Here is a 24,475-nt window from a genome sequence, read left to right as displayed (position 1 = left end):
GAAAGAGAAGGGATTCATGGAAATTCAATTCACACAATGGAAAGAGAAGGGATTAAGCTAAAAATAGCTGTTTACAGACTTGGTTTATCGCAGCTCAGGATTATCAACGTGAAACAAATCTCCAATTAAACATGTCAAGATACCATCAGTGTTTCGATGAACACGGCGAATAGAGATTACTGCACATGCTACGAATAAAACAGATTAAACTAAATCTCATAAAACTTCTCACCCAGCCTACATTTTGCCATAAATAAGTCAACAAGGAACCATTTCTTAACAGTAAGTCTGTTTAAGACTTCTCTGCACGTAAGCCCACCACATTAGCCAGGTGGTCTTTGATTCCAGTGAACAATAAAGTCCTGCTTACAAGTCATTTTTAGAACAGGCTCATGGCAGTCTCGTAAATTCAATTAACGGCGTCTGTGTGAGCTGGCACTACTCTAGGCCTGTTCTCACTCTCTGTCTAGGAGAGAAACTAAACTATTTTAGTGTGCCCACTCAAAATGAGCACACTAAAATCAACTACAGTCACAACCTTTAGAGCAAGTGCGTCTCCAAACCGGAACCGAGAGAGATACAGACTACAGTAAATGTTAAGCCACATTAGGTTCAATGTGGAAACCGTTGTTCACATTGGATGACAATATATCTTCCGGTCCACAACAAACCCAAGGTCCACCCAATCAGAAGCCAAAGGCATCACCCAGACAGATGTCTGCTTCAGTCCCCAAACACATTCTGTTGTTGCAGTGCAGTGTTAGAAGGCTACATTATAAACAGGTCCCTCTCAGGAGTGAGTTTGATGCAGTGTGTACCCTACTGTAAGTTAATTTACTATGGTTGTCTGAACAGCTGAGAGAGAGGCTGCTCCAGAGGCCAGTACGGCATCACGTCAACCCCTATGGACCACAGCACATGCCACATCATCACACATGTCCCGCTCTGGTGACAGATTGAGCCAGAGCTTTGAGACAACACATGACAGCTGGGATAGAGAGAGGGGGGTGGAAAGAGAGGGAGGGAGGGAGGGAGGCAGGGAGGCAGGGAATCAGGGAGAGAGAGGGGGAAAGAGGGGAGGGAGAGAGGGAGATGGAGGGAAGCAGGGAGAGAGAGAGAGAGAGGGGGAGAAAGAGGGATGGAAGCAGGGAGAGACAGAAAGAGAGAGAGAGAGGGAGGAGAGAGGGGGAGGGAGAGAGAGAGAGTGGAGAGAGAGGGGGAGGGAGAGAGAGAGGTATTGAGGGAAGCAGGGAGGGAGAAGGAGAGTCATCATGTACTAAACAATCACATATGCTAGGTGACACAGTCCACTCTCTCTACAACCACAAACTTTGAGAATGTTCACTTAAACACACACACACTTATGCACGTGCACACACATACATACACACACACCTTATTGACACAGCATTTGGCAGCCTGCATGTTCACAGCCACTATGTTTCTAACCCAGTACCTCAGGGGAATGTTTCATCGACCACTGATCTCTCACGCAATGAGTTTACATGACATGAGAAACTGAGAATGGGACTGCTGCTGTGATTAATTATTTACATACAGTACCAGTCAAAAGTTTAGACATACCTACTCATTCAAGGGTTATTCTTAATTTTTTTTTTTTTTCTACATTGTAGAAAAATAGTGAAGACATCAAAACTATGAAATAACACATGTGGAATCATATAGTAAAAAAAAGGTGTTAAACAAATCAAAGTAGCCAACCTTTGCCTTGATGAAAGCTTTACACACTCTTAGCATTCTCTCAACAAGCTTCATGAGGTAGTCACCTGGAATGCATTTCAATTAACAGGTGTGCCTTGTTAAAAGTCAATTTGTGGAATTTCATTCCTTCTTAATGCGTTTGAGCCAATCAGTTTTGTTGAAACAAGGTAGGGTTGGTATACAGAAGATAAGCCTATTTGGTAAAAAACCAAGTCCATATTGTGGCACCAACAGCTCAAATAAGCAAAGAGAACAGTCCATCATTACCATAAGACATGAAGGTCAGTCAATCTGGAAAATGTCAAGAACTTCGAAAGTTTCTGCAAGTGCAGTGGCAAAAACCATCAACCACTATGATGAAACTGGCTCTCGTGAGGACCGCCACAGGAAAGGAAGACCCAATTTCTGAGGCTGGTAACTCTAATGAACTTGTCCTCTGCTGCAGAGCTCTGCTGCAGAGCTTCACAGAGTTCAGGGAACAGACACATCTCAACATTAACTGTTCAGAGGAGACTGCGTGAATCAGGCCTTCATGGTTGAATTTCTGCAAAGAAACCACTACTAAAGGACACCGATAAGAAGAAGAAACTTGCTTGGGCCAAGAAACACAAGCAATGGACATTAGACCGGTGGAAATCTATCCTTTGGTCTGATGAGTCCAAATTTCAGATTTTTTGTTCCAACCGCCATGTCTTTGGCAGACACAGAGTAAGTGAACAGATGATTTCCGCATGTGTAATTCCCACCATGAAGCATGGAGGAGGAGGTGTGATGGTGCTTTGCTGGTGACACTGTCAGTGATTTATTTAGAATTCAAGGCACACTTAACCAGCATGGCTACCACATAATTCTGCAGCGATACGCCATCCCATCTGGTTTGCGCTTAGTGGGACTATCATTTGTTTTTTAGCAGGATAATGACCCAACACACCTCCAGGCTGTGTAAGGGCTATTTGACCAAGAAGGAGAGTGATGGAGTCTTGCATCTGATGACCTGTCCTTCACAATCAGCCGACCTCAACCCAATTGAGATGGTTTGGGATGAGTTGGACCGCAGAGTTAAGGAAAAGCAGCCGGCAAGTGCTTAGCATATGTGGGAACTCCTTCAAGACTGTTGTAAAAGCATTCCAGGTGAAGCTGGTTGAGAGAAATCTAAGAGTGTGAAAAGCTGTCATCAAGGCAAAGGGTGGCTCCTTTGAAGAATTTCAAATATTAAATATATTTAGATTTTTTTTAACACTTTTTTGGTTACTACATGATTCCATATGTGTTATTTCATAGTTTTGATGTCTTCACTACTATTCTACAATGTAGAAAATAGTCAAAATAAAGAAAAACCCTTGAATGAGTAGGTGTATCCAAACTTTGGACTGGTACGTTATACCACTTAGAGTAGTTTTTACCTCCATCTCTATTGGAGAGCTACCTTCCATCAGATCTGTAGTTAGCACGTTGCCAAACATGCCGTCTGTGATGCAAGCACAGTGGCTGTATTTCAGCCCAGTCCCCTTAGAAGGAGTTGCTACACTTTGCTAAATATATCCCTGCTCCTCCCCTAGTAAATATGTCTATGTTTCATAGCCACTCTGCTATTCACCTGGGCCTGGGGCTACACTTTAAAAAAATGTGCTATCTAGAACCTTAGAGGGTTATTTAGCTGTCCCCATAGGAGAACCCTTTGAAGAACCATTTTTGGTTCCAGGTAAAAGCCTTTTGGGTTCCATGTAGTACTCTTTCCACAGACGGTTCTACATGGAACCCAAAAGGGTTCTACCCGGAACCAAAAAGGGTTCTACTATGGGAACAGCCGAAGAACCCTTTTTAAACTCTTTCTTCTAAGAGTGTAGGGCTGGGGACGGACAAGTTTTTGTTCCCTCTGGAAACGAAATGTTCAGGACTGGGAAAACGTCTTCATAAATGTGACAGCGTAAAAAGAAAAAAGTTAAACCCAAAGAAAAAAATCAAACAAGAGCACTCCCCTTAACCCCTGGTTCTAGTTTGCATCTGAAAATACACCCAATCCTTATCTTTCCAATATTTCACTATCCTTATGCCTCCCGAGTCCCTTTTGAAGCACCAATAGTGAAGGGACTGCTTTCAATGTCTGCCTTGTTAAACAGTGTTAATTGTATTACCAAGGAGGACACTGCTTGCATAGCCTACAGATCTGTTATATTAATTTGACCAATTTGTCACAGCAGGAAAATGTACAGTACAAAGCACTTAGTCTTTCCATAAAATACCATGCTGAGGGGTTTGCACTAGTTACCACAGCTACAAAGTCATATTTTGGCTATATAAATAAAATAAAAAAAATTAAATGACTTTTGGTTCATTTAAAGTTAGGGTTAGGCATAAGGTTAGCAGTGTGGTTAAGGTTAGGGTTAAGTTTAAAATACAATTTTAACAAGAGAAACTGAAGAAATGGGCAGGCTTTCTGACTTTGTGGATGTGGTAACTAGTGACAACCATGTTGAGGGCTTCACATCAATGTACCTTTATCTTTGTTTTTCTCTTTCGCCAAAGAGTCCAACTTCCTCCTCAGTGACTTCTTCCTTTTCTGTCCATCTGAGAGAAAAAAATAAAGAAAATCATGAAAAACGGTCAGTTATCTGTAACACACGGATAACAATCCACACAATGACATGCTGTCTGTCACATTGGCTGATCTCTTCCATTATCATGTATGTCGGCCATTTTGGAGATGATCAGGCTTCAAAGAGCATTGGTTATCAAAACACTGCAGCGATAAAGATGACAAATGACTGTCTCCAGCCTCTGGTCCAGTGATTTCATCAATAGTAAAACCAAATGCATGCTTTTCAACCGTTCGCTGCCCGCACCCACCCCCCCCGACTAGCATCACCACCCTGGACGGTTCCGACCTAGAATATGTGGACAACTATAAATACCTAGGTGTCTGGCTAGACTGTAAACTCTCCTTCCAGACTCATAATAAACATCTCCAATCAAAAATCAAATCTAGAATCGGATTCCTATTTCGCAACAAAACATCCTTCACTCACGCTGCGAAATGTACCCAAGTAAAACTGACCATCCTACCGATCTTCGACTTCGGCGATGTCATCTACAAAATAGCTTCCAACACTCTACTCAGCAAACCGGATGCAGTCTATCACAGTGCCATCCGTTTTGTTACCAAATCACCTTATACCACCCACCACTGCGACCTGTATGCTCTAGTCGGCTGGCCCTCGCTACATATTCGTCGCCAGACCCAATGGCTCCAGGTTATCTATAAGTCTATGCTAGGTAAAGCTCCGCCTTATCTCAGTTCACTGGTCACGATAACAACACCCACCCGTAGCACACGTTCCAGCAGGTATATCTCACTGATCATCCCCAAAGCCAACACCTCATTTGGCCGCCTTTCCTTTCAGTTCTCTGCTGTCAGTGACTGGAACGAATTGCAAAAATCGCTGAAGTTGGAGACTTTTATTTCCCTCACCAACAGATCAACTATCTGAGCAGCTAACCGATTGCTGCAGCTGTACATAGTACATCTGTAAATAGCCCACCCAATCTACCTACCTCATCCCCATACTGTTTTTATTTTAGTTACTTTTCTACTCTTTTGCACACCAGTATCTCTACTTGCACATCATCATCTGCTCATTTATCACTCCAGTGTTAATCTGCTAAATTGTAATTATTCGCTCCTATGGCCTATTTATTGCCTACCTCCTCATGCCTTTTGCACACACTGTATATATACTTTCTTTTTTCTACTGTGTCATTGACTTGTTTATTGTGTTATTGGCTTGTTTATTGTTTACTCCATGTGTAACTCTGTGTTGTTGTCTGTGTCACACTGCTTTGCTTTATCTTGGCCAGGTCACAGTTGCAAATGAGAACTTGTTCTCAACTAGCCTACCTGGTTAAATAAAGGTGAAATTAAGGAAAGAAACATAGGACATTCTCATCAGATCCTCAGGCTTTCCTGTGAAGAGGGATTATTAAGGAATCAGCCAATCAGCATTCAGGGCTTGAACCATCCACTTTCAAATAAGGAATCAGGTCACCTGAGCTCAATCCTGGAAGTGAAACTTAACACTGAGAAAAGTAGAAAATGAGCACCTTCAATGTAAAATGTATTTTATAGCATATTATTCTACTATTATATCAAGGTTACAGCACACTACTTCACAAGATTAGATATCACCAGCAGATGGACGATATGGATAATTTCACATCATGCTTTGAATTAGGATGGATCCAAATATGAGTTTCAATTTGGAAACGACTGAATCATTATGAGGAAGGGAAAGAAGTGTTTTGTCAGCTGTCAACAAGATCTATGACTCCTAGCAAGATCTTTGATTAATGCACAGGAAACCTCTGGCAGCTTGGACCAAGGGTTGGAACTCTTATTGAGGAAATACCTCAAAACTGTGTCTATAGCCAGAGCGCCTCTAATCAAACAGTCGATGAATCTGTCTTCAAAACAGTCAAGATGTTATTAACTGGGCACACACCGATTGAATCCATGTTGCTTCCACGTCATTTCAATGAAATTACATTGAACCAATGTGGAATAGATGTTAAATTGATGTCTATGCCAAGTGGGTATGCTCTTTTATGATTGGTTTAAAATCTTAACAAGGATGTTTTTTTCCCCCATTGGCTCAGTCAAATCCCACTGTTCATGGAACAGGTATATATATACAGTATATATATTTATTTTTTCGCCTTTATTTAACCAGGTAGGCTAGTTGAGAACAAGTTCTCATTTGCAACTGCGACCTGACCAAGATAAATGGAATAAGCAAACATACGATCAATAATACAGTAGAAAAGTCTATTTACAGGATGTGCAAATTAGTTAGGATAAGGGAGGTAGTAAGGCAATAAATAGGCCATGGTGGCGAAGTAATTACAATAGAGCAATTAAACACTGGAATGGTAGAATGTGCAGAAGATGAATGTGCAAGTAGAGATACTTGGGTGCAAAGGAGCAAGATAAATAAATAAATACAGTATGGGGATGAGGTAGATTGGATGGGCTATTTACAGATTGGCTATGTACAGGTGCAGTGATCTGTGAGCTGCTCTGGAAGCTGGTGCTTAAAGCTAGTGAGGGAGGTAAGAGTCTCCAGCATCAGTGATTTTTGCAGTTCTTTCCAGTCATTGGCAGCAGAGAACTGGAAGGAAAGGTAGAATTGGCTTTTGGTGGTGACCAGTGAGAGATACCTGCTGGAGCGCATGCTATGGGTGGGTGCTGCTATCTTTGTGGCTTGCATGGTCTAAAAAAATAAATTGTCAGCCTGCATGTGAGCTATATAAAAGAAAATTAAAAGCCTTAAGGACCTTGACTATTGTCTGAATCTGGCAAGTAAGAATGGTGTGTTGTGATGGTTCTCCATAGATCTACAGTGTCTGTCCAGTGAGCTGAGATAAGGTGGGGCTTTACCTAGCATGACCTGGAGCCAGTGGGTTTGAAAAATAGTATTTATTATTTTTGTATTTTTTTTATTTCACCTTTATTTAACCAGGCAGGCTAGTTGAGAACAAGTTCTCATTTGCAACTGCGATCTGGCCAAGATAAAGCGTAGCAATGCGACACAAAGAACAACACAGAGTTACACATGGAATAAACAAAACATACAGTCAATAATACAGTAGAACAAAAGAAAACAAAAAGTCTACATACAGTGAGTGCAAATGAGGTAAGTTAAGGAAATAAATAGGCCATGGTGGAAAAGTAATTTCTATATAGCAATTAAACACTGGAATGGTAGATCGGCAGAAGATGAATGTGCAGGTAGAGATACTGGGGTGCAAAGGAGCAAAATAAATAAATAAATACCAGTATGGGGATGAGGTAGGTAGATGGGCTGTTTACAGAAAGGCTAAGTACAGGTGCAGTGATCTGTAAACTGCTCTGACAGCTGGTGCTTAAAGCTAGTGAGGGAGATGTGAGTCTCCAGCTTCAGAGGTTTTTGCAATTCGTTCCAGTCATGGGCAGCAGAGAACTGGAAGGAAAGACGACCAAAGGAGGAATTTGCTTTGGGGGTGACCAGTGAGAGATACCTGCTGGAGCGCGTGCTACGAGTGGATGCTGCTATGGTGACCAGTGAGCTGAGATAAGGCGGGGCTTTACCTAGCAGAGACTTGTAGATAACCTGTAGCCAGTGGGTTTGGAGACGAGTATGAAGCGAGGGACAACCAACGAGAGCGTACAGGTCGCAATGGTGGGTAGTGTATGGGGCTTTGGTGACAAAATGGATGGCACTGTGATAGACTGCATCCAGTTTGTTGAGTAGAGTGTTGGAAGCTATTTTATAGATGACATCACCGAAGTCGAGGATCGGTAGGATGGTCAGTTTTACGAGGGTATGTTTGGCAGCATGAGTGAAGGATGCTTTGTTGCGATATAGGAAGCCGATTCTAGATTTAATTTAGGATTAGAGATGCTTAATGTGAGTCTGGAATGAGAGTTTACAGTCTAACCAGACACCTAGGTATTTGTAGTTGTCCACATATTCTAAGTCAGAACCGTCCAGAGTAGTGATGCTGGACGGGCGGGCAGGTGCGGGCACCGATCGGTTGAAGAGCATGCATTTAGTTTTACTTGCATTTAAGAGCAGTTGGAGGCCACGGAAGGAGAGTTGTATGGCATTGAAGCTTGTTTGGAAGTTAGTTAACACAGTGTCCAAAGAAGGGCCAGAGATATACAGAATAGTGTCATCTGCGTAGAGGTGGATCAAAGAATCACCAGCAGCAAGAGCAACATCATTGATGTATTCAGAGAAGAAAGTCGGCCCGAGAATTGAACCCTGTGGCACCCCCATAGAGACTGCCAGAGGTCCGGACCACAGGCCCTCCGATTTGACACACTGAAATCTATCAGAGATGTAGTTGGTGAACCAAGCGAGGCAATCATTTGAGAAACCAAAGCTGTTGAGTCTGCCAATGAGAATGTTATGATTGACAGAGTCGAAAGCCATAGCCAGGTCAATGAATACGGCTGCACAGTAATGTCTCTTATCGATGGTGGTTATGATATCATTTAGCACCTTGAGGGTGGCTGAGGTGCACCCATGACCAGCTCGAAAACCAGATTGCATAGCGGAGAAGGTACGGTGGGATTCGAAATGGTCGGTAATCTGTTTGACAACTTGGCTATTGAAGATCTTAGAAGGTCAGGGTAGAATAGATATAGGTCTGTAGCAGTATGGATCTAGAGTGTCTCCCCCTTTGAATAGGGGGATGACCGCGGCAGCTTTCCAATCTTTGGGAATCTCAGACGAAAGAGGTTGAACAGGCTAGTAATAGGGGTTGCAACAATTTCGGCAGATAATTGTAGAAAGAGAGGGTCCAGATTGTCTACCCCAGCTGATTTGTAGGGATCCAGATTCTGCAGCTCTTTCAGAACATCAGCTATCTGGATTTGGGTGAAGGAGAAGTGGGGGAGGCTCGGGCGAGTTGCTGTGGGGGGTGGAGGACTGTTGATCGGGGTAGGGGTAGCCAGGTGGAAAGCATGGCCAACCGTAGAAAAATGCTTCTTGAAATCCTGAATTATAGTGGATTTATCGGTGGTGACAGTGTTTCCTAGACTCAGTGCAGTGGGCAGCTGGGAGGAGGTGTTCTTATTCTCCAAGTCCCAGAACAGGATGCAAATTTATGCTTGAAAAAGCTGGCCTTAACTTTCCTACCTGCCTGTGTATATTTGTTCCTAACTTCCCTGAAAAGTTGCATATCATGGGGGCTGTTTAATGCTAATACAGAATGCCACAGGATGTTTTTGTGCTGGTCAAGGGCAGTCAGGTCTGGAGAGAACCAAGGCTATATCTGTTCCTGGATCTATATTTTTTGAATAAAGGTAAAATAAAAAAAGAATAGATTCAAGGCAAAATGTACAGACAGAGGTACAGTAGGATGTGAGTACATTGGAGGTAAACCTATGCATTGAGTAATAATGAGAGAGATATTGTCTCTAGAGATGTTTAAACCAGGTGATTTCACTGCATATTTGTGAGGTGGAACTAAATGGTAGGTTAAGGCATATTGAGCAGGGCTAGAGGCGCTACAGTGAAATAAGACACTAACCAGGACAGTAATGGACAAGGCATATTGATATTAGGGAGAGGCATGGTGATCAATAGGGGTCCAGTGAATGGTTGGGCCGGCTGGTGACATGGCAATTCACAGACAGCTAGCAGGCCGGGGCTAGCAAGCTAGCAGAAGGGCCTTAGAGGGACGTCTCGACGGAGGAAAGTCTGTTTAGGTCTCCGCGTACGGTGACGTCAATAGACCAGACGTGATGGATTAGTAGGGTTCCGAGTAGCAGAGGCGTCCAAGTTCAATACTCAGATAGCAACTAGCTAGCTACGATGATCCAGGTGAAAATGTCCAGAGCTTGCGGTAGGAATCCGGTGATATGGAGAAAAATATGTCCGGAATGCTCTGGTTTGAGTAATGTTGTACAAACTGGAGAGAGCTTTCCTAGCTAATGGTTAGCTGATGACTGCTAGCTAGTAGCTGGTGAGCTGGCTAGCTTCTATTGGGGATTCCGGATTCAAGGTGAATAAACATATTTTAGAAAAAAAACAGATCCGCACCACATTGGGTGAGGCGGATTGCAGGAGAGGCGGGTTGCAATTTGAGGTTTAGAAAAAAATATTAAAAAGATATGTGAAGAAAAAGATATATACATGGGACACGACAAGACGAAGGACAAGAGACGTTTGACTGCTACGCCACCTTGGATTAAGTTGATATATATATATATATATATATATACAGTGCCTTGCGAAAGTATTCGGCCCCCTTGAACTTTGCGACCTTTTGCCACATTTCAGGCTTCAAACATAAAGATATAAAACTGTATTTTTTTGTGAAGAATCAACAACAAGTGGGACACAATCATGAAGTGGAACGACATTTATTGGATATTTCAAACTTTTTTAACAAATCAAAAGCTGAAAAATTGGGCGTGCAAAATTATTCAGACCCCTTAAGTTAATACTTTGTAGCGCCACCTTTTGCTGCGATTACAGCTGTAAGTCGCTTGGGGTATGTCTCTATCAGTTTTGCACATCGAGAGACTGACATTTTTTCCCATTCCTCCTTGCAAAACAGCTCGAGCTCAGTAAGGTTGGATGGAGAGCATTTGTGAGCAGTTTTCAGTTCTTTCCACAGATTCTCAATTGGAGAATTTTTGAACCATTCCATTGTAGATTTTGCTTTATGTTTTGGATCATTGTCTTGTTGGAAGACAAATCTCCGTCCCAGTCTCAGGTCTTTTGCAGACTCCATCAGGTTTTCTTCCAGAATGGTCCTGTATTTGGCTCCATCCATCTTCCCATCAATTTGAACCATCTTCCCTGTCCCTGCTAAAGAAAAGCAGGCCCAAACCATGATGCTGCCACCACCATGTTTGACAGTGGGGATGGTGTGAGTGCAAATGAGGTAAGTTAAGGAAATAAATAGGCCATGGTGGAAAAGTAATTTCTATATAGCAATTAAACACTGGAATGGTAGATCGGCAGAAGATGAATGTGCAGGTAGAGATACTGGGGTGCAAAGGAGCAAAATAAATAAATAAATACCAGTATGGGGATGAGGTAGGTAGATGGGCTGTTTACAGAAAGGCTAAGTACAGGTGCAGTGATCTGTAAACTGCTCTGACAGCTGGTGCTTAAAGCTAGTGAGGGAGATGTGAGTCTCCAGCTTCAGAGGTTTTTGCAATTCGTTCCAGTCATGGGCAGCAGAGAACTGGAAGGAAAGACGACCAAAGGAGGAATTTGCTTTGGGGGTGACCAGTGAGAGATACCTGCTGGAGCGCGTGCTACGAGTGGATGCTGCTATGGTGACCAGTGAGCTGAGATAAGGCGGGGCTTTACCTAGCAGAGACTTGTAGATAACCTGTAGCCAGTGGGTTTGGAGACGAGTATGAAGCGAGGGACAACCAACGAGAGCGTACAGGTCGCAATGGTGGGTAGTGTATGGGGCTTTGGTGACAAAATGGATGGCACTGTGATAGACTGCATCCAGTTTGTTGAGTAGAGTGTTGGAAGCTATTTTATAGATGACATCACCGAAGTCGAGGATCGGTAGGATGGTCAGTTTTACGAGGGTATGTTTGGCAGCATGAGTGAAGGATGCTTTGTTGCGATATAGGAAGCCGATTCTAGATTTAATTTAGGATTAGAGATGCTTAATGTGAGTCTGGAATGAGAGTTTACAGTCTAACCAGACACCTAGGTATTTGTAGTTGTCCACATATTCTAAGTCAGAACCGTCCAGAGTAGTGATGCTGGACGGGCGGGCAGGTGCGGGCACCGATCGGTTGAAGAGCATGCATTTAGTTTTACTTGCATTTAAGAGCAGTTGGAGGCCACGGAAGGAGAGTTGTATGGCATTGAAGCTTGTTTGGAAGTTAGTTAACACAGTGTCCAAAGAAGGGCCAGAGATATACAGAATAGTGTCATCTGCGTAGAGGTGGATCAAAGAATCACCAGCAGCAAGAGCAACATCATTGATGTATTCAGAGAAGAAAGTCGGCCCGAGAATTGAACCCTGTGGCACCCCCATAGAGACTGCCAGAGGTCCGGACCACAGGCCCTCCGATTTGACACACTGAAATCTATCAGAGATGTAGTTGGTGAACCAAGCGAGGCAATCATTTGAGAAACCAAGGCTGTTGAGTCTGCCAATGAGAATGTTATGATTGACAGAGTCGAAAGCCATAGCCAGGTCAATGAATACGGCTGCACAGTAATGTCTCTTATCGATGGTGGTTATGATATCATTTAGCACCTTGAGGGTGGCTGAGGTGCACCCATGACCAGCTCGAAAACCAGATTGCATAGCGGAGAAGGTACGGTGGGATTCGAAATGGTCGGTAATCTGTTTGACAACTTGGCTATTGAAGATCTTAGAAGGTCAGGGTAGAATAGATATAGGTCTGTAGCAGTATGGATCTAGAGTGTCTCCCCCTTTGAATAGGGGGATGACCGCGGCAGCTTTCCAATCTTTGGGAATCTCAGACGAAAGAGGTTGAACAGGCTAGTAATAGGGGTTGCAACAATTTCGGCAGATAATTGTAGAAAGAGAGGGTCCAGATTGTCTACCCCAGCTGATTTGTAGGGATCCAGATTCTGCAGCTCTTTCAGAACATCAGCTATCTGGATTTGGGTGAAGGAGAAGTGGGGGAGGCTCGGGCGAGTTGCTGTGGGGGGTGGAGGACTGTTGATCGGGGTAGGGGTAGCCAGGTGGAAAGCATGGCCAACCGTAGAAAAATGCTTCTTGAAATCCTGAATTATAGTGGATTTATCGGTGGTGACAGTGTTTCCTAGACTCAGTGCAGTGGGCAGCTGGGAGGAGGTGTTCTTATTCTCCAAGTCCCAGAACAGGATGCAAATTTATGCTTGAAAAAGCTGGCCTTAACTTTCCTACCTGCCTGTGTATATTTGTTCCTAACTTCCCTGAAAAGTTGCATATCATGGGGGCTGTTTAATGCTAATACAGAATGCCACAGGATGTTTTTGTGCTGGTCAAGGGCAGTCAGGTCTGGAGAGAACCAAGGCTATATCTGTTCCTGGATCTATATTTTTTGAATAAAGGTAAAATAAAAAAAGAATAGATTCAAGGCAAAATGTACAGACAGAGGTACAGTAGGATGTGAGTACATTGGAGGTAAACCTATGCATTGAGTAATAATGAGAGAGATATTGTCTCTAGAGATGTTTAAACCAGGTGATTTCACTGCATATTTGTGAGGTGGAACTAAATGGTAGGTTAAGGCATATTGAGCAGGGCTAGAGGCGCTACAGTGAAATAAGACACTAACCAGGACAGTAATGGACAAGGCATATTGATATTAGGGAGAGGCATGGTGATCAATAGGGGTCCAGTGAATGGTTGGGCCGGCTGGTGACATGGCAATTCACAGACAGCTAGCAGGCCGGGGCTAGCAAGCTAGCAGAAGGGCCTTAGAGGGACGTCTCGACGGAGGAAAGTCTGTTTAGGTCTCCGCGTACGGTGACGTCAATAGACCAGACGTGATGGATTAGTAGGGTTCCGAGTAGCAGAGGCGTCCAAGTTCAATACTCAGATAGCAACTAGCTAGCTACGATGATCCAGGTGAAAATGTCCAGAGCTTGCGGTAGGAATCCGGTGATATGGAGAAAAATATGTCCGGAATGCTCTGGTTTGAGTAATGTTGTACAAACTGGAGAGAGCTTTCCTAGCTAATGGTTAGCTGATGACTGCTAGCTAGTAGCTGGTGAGCTGGCTAGCTTCTATTGGGGATTCCGGATTCAAGGTGAATAAACATATTTTAGAAAAAAAACAGATCCGCACCACATTGGGTGAGGCGGATTGCAGGAGAGGCGGGTTGCAATTTGAGGTTTAGAAAAAAATATTAAAAAGATATGTGAAGAAAAAGATATATACATGGGACACGACAAGACGAAGGACAAGAGACGTTTGACTGCTACGCCACCTTGGATTAAGTTGATATATATATATATATATATATATACAGTGCCTTGCGAAAGTATTCGGCCCCCTTGAACTTTGCGACCTTTTGCCACATTTCAGGCTTCAAACATAAAGATATAAAACTGTATTTTTTTGTGAAGAATCAACAACAAGTGGGACACAATCATGAAGTGGAACGACATTTATTGGATATTTCAAACTTTTTTAACAAATCAAAAGCTGAAAAATTGGGCGTGCAAAATTATTCAGACCCCTTAAGTTAATACTTTGTAGCGCCACCTTTTGCTGCGATTACAGCTGTAAGTCGCTTGGGGTATGTCTCTATCAGTTTTGCACATCGAGAGACTGACATTTTTTCCCATTCCTCCTTGCAAAACAGCTCGAGCTCAGTAAGGTTGGATGGAGAGCATTTGTGAGCAGTTTTCAGTTCTTTCCACAGATTCTCAATTGGAGAATTTTTGAACCATTCCATTGTAGATTTTGCTTTATGTTTTGGATCATTGTCTTGTTGGAAGACAAATCTCCGTCCCAGTCTCAGGTCTTTTGCAGACTCCATCAGGTTTTCTTCCAGAATGGTCCTGTATTTGGCTCCATCCATCTTCCCATCAATTTGAACCATCTTCCCTGTCCCTGCTAAAGAAAAGCAGGCCCAAACCATGATGCTGCCACCACCATGTTTGACAGTGGGGATGGTGTGTTCAGCTGTGTTGCTTTTACGCCAAACATAACGTTTTGCATTGTTGCCAAAAAGTTCCATTTTGGTTTCATCTGACCAGAGCACCTTCTTCCACATGTTTGGTGTGTCTCCCAGGTGGCTTGTGGCAAACTTTAAACAACACTTTTTATGGATATCTTTAAGAAATGGCTTTCTTCTTGCCACTCTTCCATAAAGGCTAGATTTGTGCAATATACGACTGATTGTTGTCCTATGGACAGAGTCTCCCACCTCAGCTGTAGATCTCTGCAGTTCATCCAGAGTGATCATGGGCCTCTTGGCTGCATCTCTGATCAGTCTTCTCCTTGTATGAGCTGAAAGTTTAGAGGGACGGCCAGGTCTTGGTAGATTTGCAGTGGTCTGATACTCCTTCCATTTCAATATTATCGCTTGCACAGTGCTCCTTGGGATGTTTAAAGCTTGGGAAATCATTTTGTATCCAAATCCGGCTTTAAACTTCTTCACAACAGTATCTCGGACCTGCCTGGTGTGTTCCTTGTTCTTCATGATGCTCTCTGCGCTTTTAACGGACCTCTGAGTCTATCACAGTGCAGGTGCATTTATACGGAGACTTGATTACACACAGGTGGATTGTATTTATCATCATTAGTCATTTAGGTCAACATTGGATCATTCAGAGATCCTCACTGAACTTCTGGAGAGAGTTTGCTGCACTGAAAGTAAAGGGGCTGAATAATTTTGCACGCCCAATTTTTCAGTTTTTGATTTGTTAAAAAAGTTTGAAATATCCAATTAATGTCGTTCCACTTCATGATTGTGTCCCACTTGTTGTTGATTCTTCACAAAAAAATACAGTTTTATATCTTTATGTTTGAAGCCTGAAATGTGGCAAAAGGTCGCAAAGTTCAAGGGGGCCGAATACTTTCGCAAGGCACTGTATATATAGAACAGGTTGCTAAGAAACTATGCTTCGACATATCTACAGATCATTATGGAATATCTGAAGACAGAGTATGACAGAACAACAGTGAAAAATAGAGAGGGAGCGGGGAAAGGCAGAGAGATACTATGAGAGAAAGGGAGCGGGAGACAGTATGTGTGTGACAGAAAATAGAAAGAAAGAAAGAAAGAAAGAGAGAGAGAGAGAGGAAATAGTTTGGATTCTTGTCAGTTGACTCGGCAAGTTGGACAGCAATCCCAGGAACCTCCAGTCCTCTCTCTCTCTTCCCCACTCCAATTACTTGTAAAACGATCCAACGAGCCATTTGCTTTTCTATTCTCTATTTTTTCAAGGATCTCTGGGCCTCAGCAAACCACCGGCTAACCCAACCGCAGGCGCAAGATAAACAAAACCCACAGTCGAGGTGCTGAAATATCTCAGTAACACATGCCTGAGGGGTTCTGGAATTCATAAGGAACACAGACGAACACATTAAATCATCCGGGGGAGAGGTAGAACCTTTGACTGGAATGCACACCCTGGCTAATATACAACTCTCCACAGAGCATGACTTAGAGCAGAGCAGCAGGCTATGGCCCTATGGTCCTGAGTGGAAAGGGCTACATCTTCATGTGTAAGTGTCTTACTGACACTACATAAGACAGGAAGTTCACTCCTGAGTCTTTTAGATGTACCGTATAGGAAATCAGGTGTACTGAGGTTTACATCTCAAATCACAAGTGCTTACAGCTTCCTCAAACACACTCTGTGGAGGGGAAGTTCAAGATTGTCTGCTAGACAGTTTGAGGATTGTCTCGGAGAGGTCCAAGGCGGATGTTGATGGCAAATGTTTGTGAAAATGCTTGTAGCATTAGCACAGGGACAGACTGACTAGCCACATGAACAGACAGACGGACAGGCGGATGGACGGACTAGAAAGGAAGACAGACAGACGGACGTTTAAACACACAGACACACACACACACACACACACAAAAATACCTCAATACTTTACCTTTGGGGATGGTGATCTGACAGCCCAGGTCATAGTCTTGATGGAGCCTGTTGAAGGCTACCTCCTGTAGCCAGGTCCGTTCCAGCTCCGACAGGCTCTGGATGGCCGTCGGCGTCAGCCGTACACTCCGCCCTGACAGGCTGTTCCAGGTGAAGTCACCCTGGGGAGAGATTTCTATTCTGTCACTTGGCAGAGGAACATTTTTTAGTTATCAGGGCTAGTGGCTAGCACCACTGTTACCCTATCTCAAAGCAGCTGTTCTTATTTAATATTTTTGGGATAAGGGGCATCATTTTCACTTTTGGATGAATAGCATGCCCAGAGTGAACTGCCTCCTACTCAGTCCCAGATGCTAATATATGCATATTATTAGTAGTATTGGATAGAAAACACTCTGAAGTTTCTAAAACAGTTTGAATGATGTCTGTGAGTAAAGCAGAACTCATATGGCAGGCGAAAACCGGAGAAAAATCCAACCAGAAAGTGGTAAATTTGAGGTTTGTAGTTTTTCAACTCAGGCCCCATTGAAGATACAGGGTGATATTAGTTATGTTTCACTTCCCAAGGGACTCCTTGCACTACATTCTGATCGAAGATCATCAAAGGTAAGGGAATATTTATGTTGTAATTTTGTATTTCTGTTGACTCAAACATAGCGGAGAAATATTGTTACGTCTGAGCGCTGTCTCAGATTATTGCAATGTTAGGCTTTTTCCGTAACGTTAAAAAAAAATGTGACACAGTGGTTGGATTAAGAAGCAGTGTATCTTTTTAATTATATGTAGAACATGTATCTTTAGTCAAAGTTTGTGATGAGTATTTCTGTTATCTGGCGTAGCTTTCTATAATTCCTCCAGACATTTTGGAGAATTTTCTGAACATGGCGTCAATGTAAACCGAGATTTATGGATATAAAATGCATATTATCAAACAAAACATAAATGTACTGTGTAACATGTCATATGACTGTCATCTGATGAAGACTTTCAAGAGGTTAGTGAATGATTTTTTTTTAATCCTGCTTTTTGTCATTTTTTCTTTTGTGGTACAAAATGGCTACGTTTTCTCTTTGTTTTCGTGGTGGTCTAACATAAATATGTGCTGTGTTTTCGCCGTAAAACATTTTAAAAATCTGACACGCTGGGTAGATGAACAAGGTGTTTATATTTCATTTGAGGTATTGGACTTGTTAATGTGTGGAGGTTAAATATTTCTAAGAATATTTTTGCATTCCCTGCGCCACCGTTTCAGCTGAACGGGGGGGTGTAGTTCCTGTAGGGGAACCCATAGGCTTAACAAGTAACTGGCTGTTGCGGGGGGGTTCCGCTAGCGGACGAGTTTCAGAAGAAAGTTCTTTCTTTCTGGCCATTTTGAGCCTGTAATCGAACCCACAAATGCTGATGCTCCAGATTCTCAACTAGTCTAAAGAAGGCCAGTTTTATTGCTTCTTTAATCACAACAACAGTTTTCAGCTGTGCTAACATAATTGCAAAAGGGTTTTCTAATGATAAATTAGCCTTTTAAAATAATAAACTTGGATTAGCTAACACAACGTGCCATTGGAACACATGACTTTCTACTTTTAAACTCGGACAAAACAGAGATGCTTGTTCTAGGTCCCAAGAAACAAAGAGATCTTCTGTTGAATCTGACAATTAATCTTAATGGTTGTACAGTCGTCTCAAATAAAACTGTGAAGGACCTCGGCGTTACTCTGGACCCTGATCTCTCTTTTGAAGAACATATCAAGACCATTTCAAGGACAGCTTTTTTCCATCTACGTAACATTGCAAAAATCAGGAACTTTCTGTCCAAAAATGATGCAGAAAAATTAATCCATGCTTTTGTCACTTCCAGGTTAGACTACTGCAATGCTCTACTTTCCGGCTACCCGGATAAAGCACTAAATAAACTTCAGTTAGTGCTAAATACGGCTGCTAGAATCCTGACTAGAACCCAAAAATTTGATCATATTACTCCAGTGCTAGCCTCTCTACACTGGCTTCCTGTCAAAGCAAGGGCTGATTTCAAGGTTTTACTGCTAACCTACAAAGCATTACATGGGCTTGCTCCTATCTATCTCTCTGATTTGGTCCTGCCGTACATACCTACACGTACGCTACGGTCAAGACGCAGGCCTCCTAATTGTCCCTAGAATTTTTAAGCAAACAGCTGGAGGCAGGGCTTTCTCCTATAGAGCTCCATTTTTATGGAACGGTCTGCCTACCCATGTCAGAGACGCAAACTCGGTCTCAACCTTTAAGTCTCTACTGAAGACTCATCTCTTCAGTGGGTCATATGATTGAGTGTAGTCTGGCCCAGGAGTGGGAGGGTGAACGGAAAGGCTCTGGAGCAACGAACCACCCTTGCTGTCTCTGCCTGGCCGGTTCCCCTCTTTCCACTGGGATTCTCTGCCTCTAACCCTATTACAGGGGCTGAGTCACTGGCTTTACTGGGGCTCTCTCATGCCGTCCCTGGAGGGGGTGCGTCACCTGAGTGGGTTGAGTCACTGATGTGGTCATCCTGTCTGGGTTGGCGCCCCCCCCCCCCCCCCCCTTAAGTTGTGCCGTGGCGGAGGTCTTTGTGGGCTATACTCAGCCTTGTCTCAGGATGGTATGTTGGTGGTTGAAGATATCCCTCTAGTGGTGTGGGGGCTGTGCTTTGGCAAAGTGGGTGGGGTTATATCCTTCCTGTTTGGCCCTGTCCGGGGGTGTCCTCGGAGTGGGCCACAGTGTCTCCAGACCCCTCATGTCTCAGCCTCCAGTATTTATGCTGCAGTAGTTTATGTGTCGGGGGGCTAGGGTCAGTTTGTTATATCTGGAGTACTTCTCCTGTCCTATTCGGTGTCCTGTGTGAATCTAAGTGTGCGTTCTCTAATTCTCTCCTTCTCTCTTTCTCTCTCTCGGAGGACCTGAGCCCTAGGACCATGCCCCAGGACTACCTGACATGATGACTCCTTGCTGTCCCCAGTCCACCTGGCTGTGCTGCTGCTCCAGTTTCAACTGTTCTGCCTTATTATTATTCAACCATGCTGATCATTTATGAACATTTGAACATCTTGGCCATGTTCTGTTATAATCTCCACCCGGCACAGCCAGAAGAGGACTGGCCATCCCACATATGCTCTCTCTAATTCTCTCTTTCTTTCTCTCTCTCGGAGGACCTGAGCCCTAGGACCATGCCCCAGGAATACCTGACATGATGACTCCTTGCTGTCCCCAGTCCACCTGACTGTGCTGCTGCTCCAGTTTCAACTATTCTGCCTTATTATTATTCGACCATGCTGGTCATTTATGAACATTTGAACATCTTGACCATGTTTTGTTATAATCTCCACCCGGCACAGCCAGAAGAGGACTGGCCACCCCACATAGCCTGGTTCCTCTCTAGGTTTCTTCCTAGGTTTTGGCCTTTCTAGGGAGTTTTTCCTAGCCACCGTGCTTCTTCACCTGCATTGCTTGCTGTTTGGGGTTTTAGGCTGGGTTTCTGTACAGCACTTTGAGATATCAGCTGATGTACGAAGGGCTATATAAAATAAATTTGATTGATTGATTGATGAGTGATGGTTGCTGATAATGGGCCTCTGTACGCCTATGTAGGTATTCCATTAAAACAATTCCAGCTACAATAGTCATTTACAACATTAACAATGTCTACACTGTATATCTGATCAATTTGATGTTATTTTAATGGACGAAAAATGTGCTTTTCTTTAAAAAACAAGGACATTTCTCGGTGACCCCAAACCTTTGAATGGTAGTGTGCATAGTGGAGCAGACAGTATTGTATATGGTAGGTTAGGGAAAGGGGAGGAATGAGAGTGGATCGCTTGACTAGCAGTCAACTCAAAAAGAGCTTCATGAGGAACTCATAAATCACCTCAATCCCTGGATATATGGTTCTGCATTCTCCTCTGTCATCCCTATGAGCTGGTGAAGAGAGAGGACAGAGCTAGACTACCGATGTTTTAGCCAGAGATCAGAGCAGGTCAGCGTTTCTCATCATGAATCTTGTTCTGTAGGCAGGTCTGCAGAGTGGTCACTAGCTGGCACAGCCACAAAGTCTTAAATCTGACACACACACACACACACACACACACACATACAAACACATGGAGTCCCTCCTTGAACCTGCCTTAATACGTCATAGAACTTCATTTAGCTTCTAACTTGTTCTTACGCAAGCCTAGTTTTGTGCACCGACCTTGGATTCACTCCTGCTTAAAGATACAACAATACCCACCTCGTGCTCCCAAAACGCCCCAGCCAGCAGAGAGGAACAACAGCATCATCCACCAGAACAGTGAAAAACAGGAGGTGGAAACAGAAGATCTACACAGTTGTACTAAGAGGACAAAGGCTTCTCACCCGCCCTGCAGAGGAGCAGCCAGATGCACTTGCTCCAATAGTTAGTCATTAGCGTCTAGCCCTGTGTGGATGAAACCGCATCACTGCTGTTGTGAGTTCCCCACCCCACTGGTGATGGCAGAGAGCTTGTTCCGTTCCAGTCCCCTCCACTGGTTGCACACACAGGACACAGCCGTAAGGGGTGAAGGGAAGGAGGACCCTGCGGTTGAAGGGGGGTGACAACAGCTGGAAAAGCAGGGGCTGCTTGTCTCTTGAGCTGTTAGGTTTGGCAGGGGGGCTGAATGAGATGGCTAAGCTCCAATTCCCCCGAGTCCATCGATGGAACATGTTTGGAATGGCTATGGAACGCTGGTACCTCAGAAATGCTGCTCCCTCCCCACCACTTCGGAGTTCTCTTCAGACTAACTCTAGTCTCTATGAGCACATTTACAATACAGTAAACAGGAAAGCCAGTTGACTTTGACAGTGCTTAGTGTACACAACTAATTTGATACAAAACAATTCAACATGTTTGTAAGAGCCATGACCCACTGGGTGAATTAAAGGGGTCAAATGTATCTACTATGGCTGCTCCCTTAACAACCTCAGGAATAAAAATAATATTGTCCAATTTTATCCTCTCTTTATCCTCTGTATGTACTGTAAACCTTTGCCAGAGAACCAATCAATATTGGGTAAGTTTGCTTTTCGTAATCACTGTTTTCACACTTGGCTAAGGATTACAGTTGACTAGGGATGACTAGAAACTAGATCTCCCAAGCCTGTTAGCCATCTCTACTCCTGCTCCAAACCCCCAGCTCTGGGGCCCATACGGTCTTCCACACATGGCCTTCTCGTTATATAGAGACAGGATCCGACGAGACTGCCTCCCTCCATCCCCTTAGTGTGTTTTACACATCTCTTTTTCCACTACTCACACATAATATCCACTCTGCGCCTGAAAACATGTTTACCCTTGACACAGGTAGACCTCATGGCCAGAGGTACTGCTAATAGGACTAGTGCAGATTGTCACTCAGAATGAGTTGTCCTCAACACATCAATTCCATTTGATTTCCCAGTGAAATCAGGAAAGGAATTCAACTTCCTTGCCAATTGCATTGAGCTGACATAATAAGCTTACTGTTTGCCTTTCAGTAGCGCATTGTCATAGGTGCCAATCACGTTTGAACTTGATTTAATAGCGGGATTAGAATAGAACTGTTTGTCCTTAAACAGTTGTTTGTTTATCCTATGACCCCATTCCGTTCACATTATAAAATGGTTGTGTACTGCAATCGAGTTATTCCATTTGCTTTGAACATCTCTATTCAACCAATCATCAGATGATGTGCTTGAAAACACTTCCTGTTATCTAACTATAATCTTATTCAGGTTGCCATGCTGCTGTGACTAATCATATCACTTAACAATTTGGCGTATGTAATTCAATTTCGTTGAAAAGTGTGAAAGTCTTGCAAGAAAGGTTAACTGTAGCATACCAATAGGGTAGGCCATGGAGGGTAGGCTATTACTCTACTGTGATATACAGGACAAGTCTACAATAATGCCTTAAGGCAGACTGACGGTTTGTTAAACAAAGTATACCATGTATAGAGGGAGGAACAACATCATGTTACACTAGTAATGGCTATTCCAGACCCTCAAATCCGAACTGAAAAATCTATTGACTCATGACAACATTCAACCTATAGGTTCTGTTCTCTCCAAGATACCTCTGTGATGTGTTGTGGGGTTTTAATGTTTGTCAGGGCAGCCCTTTTCTAAATAGCTTTGGGATGACTCAGCTAATGGGGTGGGCGTATGCGCCTTTTTAAAATCTGTTCAATGAGCGAGGACAAATTGCACAAATTGAAGCAAAATAATATGTGTGTTTCCATGGTAACATGTACACAGAGCCTCAAGTGTTTCGGGATACGCAGAAAACATCACCATGGCAACCATCGATCGAATGCTCAATCGCTAAACTTGCACAAGCTACTGACCTCACTGAATGGACATATAGTAAAGAAAGTGCATCATCAGTTGAATCAATGCGCATGTTTTCATATTAGAAGACCTAATGGAATGTTCCATCTGCTCTCTCTCATTTCTCAGTCAAATGCAATGACCTAAAACCTTCTTCAACAACTCAGCAACCATCAGCAGTAGCAAACCGCACAGTAACTTCATACAATCATACAATCAAACATTTAATTGTGATTTTCATAACACGCTGTCTGCATGAAAACCAGTGAATTTAAAATTGGGAAGGCACAATAGCCCTGGTTGGCACTCTGCCAAAGACAACATGTTCCTCTCTCTTAGATTCATTCTATTACGACCCTGGCGGGTACAATCCCACTGCTTTAATTGAGAACATATTCATCTGATCCAAAGGACCAGAAGAACCTGGGCCCAGAACTGAGGTGTAGGATGTCACTCTAGGTATCAACACATAGTCATAGACTAAAGGTGAGAGCATGGAAATAGAGGTACACTCAATATGGCCGCCGGAATGTTGACTTGAATAACCGTTCTAGTCATTCTAATTCAATGGGTGAGAGAGCGTAGAGAAAGAATGTTGACTTGAATGGGAATCCTCTGATATGACTGTATTGACAACACATGTCCATAGCGTTGGTTGCAGGACAAAAGATCATGACATCACCCATTAAAACCCAGCAAACAAACAATGTAGCATGTGCTGAACCTAACTAATCAATTCACCAGTCAGATTAAATTCTGGGCCACAGGAGGTTGTTGGCACCTTAATTGGGAAGGACGGGCTCCCCAATGAAACTTTAGAATGAGAATCCAAACCCTGAAAATGAACCAACCAGTATGCTACAGACCTCATTTGCTCGTCTTATTATAACAACAACCATGTGAATGTGATCGTGAACAGATGAAATCAGTGACAACTGATGACCCTGTAATCAACTATCGCCCCTCTAATTTTCTAAATCCATTGTTGCTGCACGTGTATTCTATGTGATATGATGAAAGAGAATCCAATTCATGTACAAACCAAACCTTGAAACACTCCAAAACTAGCATATCCACACCACAGAGAGAGGACAAGCCCTTGGGCCCTTGGGCTCCAATAATACAAAAATAATTTTCTCAATGGAGGAAAATGCAATCCGTCCGCACATGTAACTAACGGCAACATCTGTTCCGTTTGAAAATGACGGTCGGCTCTTCAACCCTCTCAGAGGAGGATACCACATCGCACATCTGGGGATGAAACATACCAATTCCAAATAGGCCTCCCAATCCCAATTTCGCGTAGGGATACCGCCTGA

General features: G+C 43.3%; 1 protein-coding gene across 6 annotated transcripts in view; it reads right to left on the bottom strand.

Moving 5' to 3' along the window:
- The window catches only part of LOC110527437 (rho GTPase-activating protein 6), an 89,355-nt gene that overhangs the window by 13,708 nt on the left and 51,172 nt on the right, over positions 1 to 24,475 (bottom strand). For all 6 annotated transcript variants that reach the window (XM_090240329.1, XM_090240334.1, XM_090240330.1 and 3 more), the window contains exons 2-3: positions 16,822 to 16,981; positions 4,219 to 4,290 (exon numbers count right to left, since the gene is read on the bottom strand). In XM_090240329.1, the coding sequence (XP_090096455.1) occupies positions 4,219 to 4,290; positions 16,822 to 16,981 (232 nt within the window). The remainder of the gene's footprint in view (positions 1 to 4,218; positions 4,291 to 16,821; positions 16,982 to 24,475) is intronic.

Source organism: Oncorhynchus mykiss, chromosome 7, assembly GCF_057628025.1.
Source record: "Oncorhynchus mykiss isolate SJ-2025 chromosome 7, ASM5762802v1, whole genome shotgun sequence".
Lineage (NCBI taxonomy): Eukaryota > Metazoa > Chordata > Actinopteri > Salmoniformes > Salmonidae > Oncorhynchus > Oncorhynchus mykiss.
The sequence above is the reverse complement of the archived record's forward strand: the minus strand, read 5'-3'. Positions and strand labels throughout refer to the sequence as shown.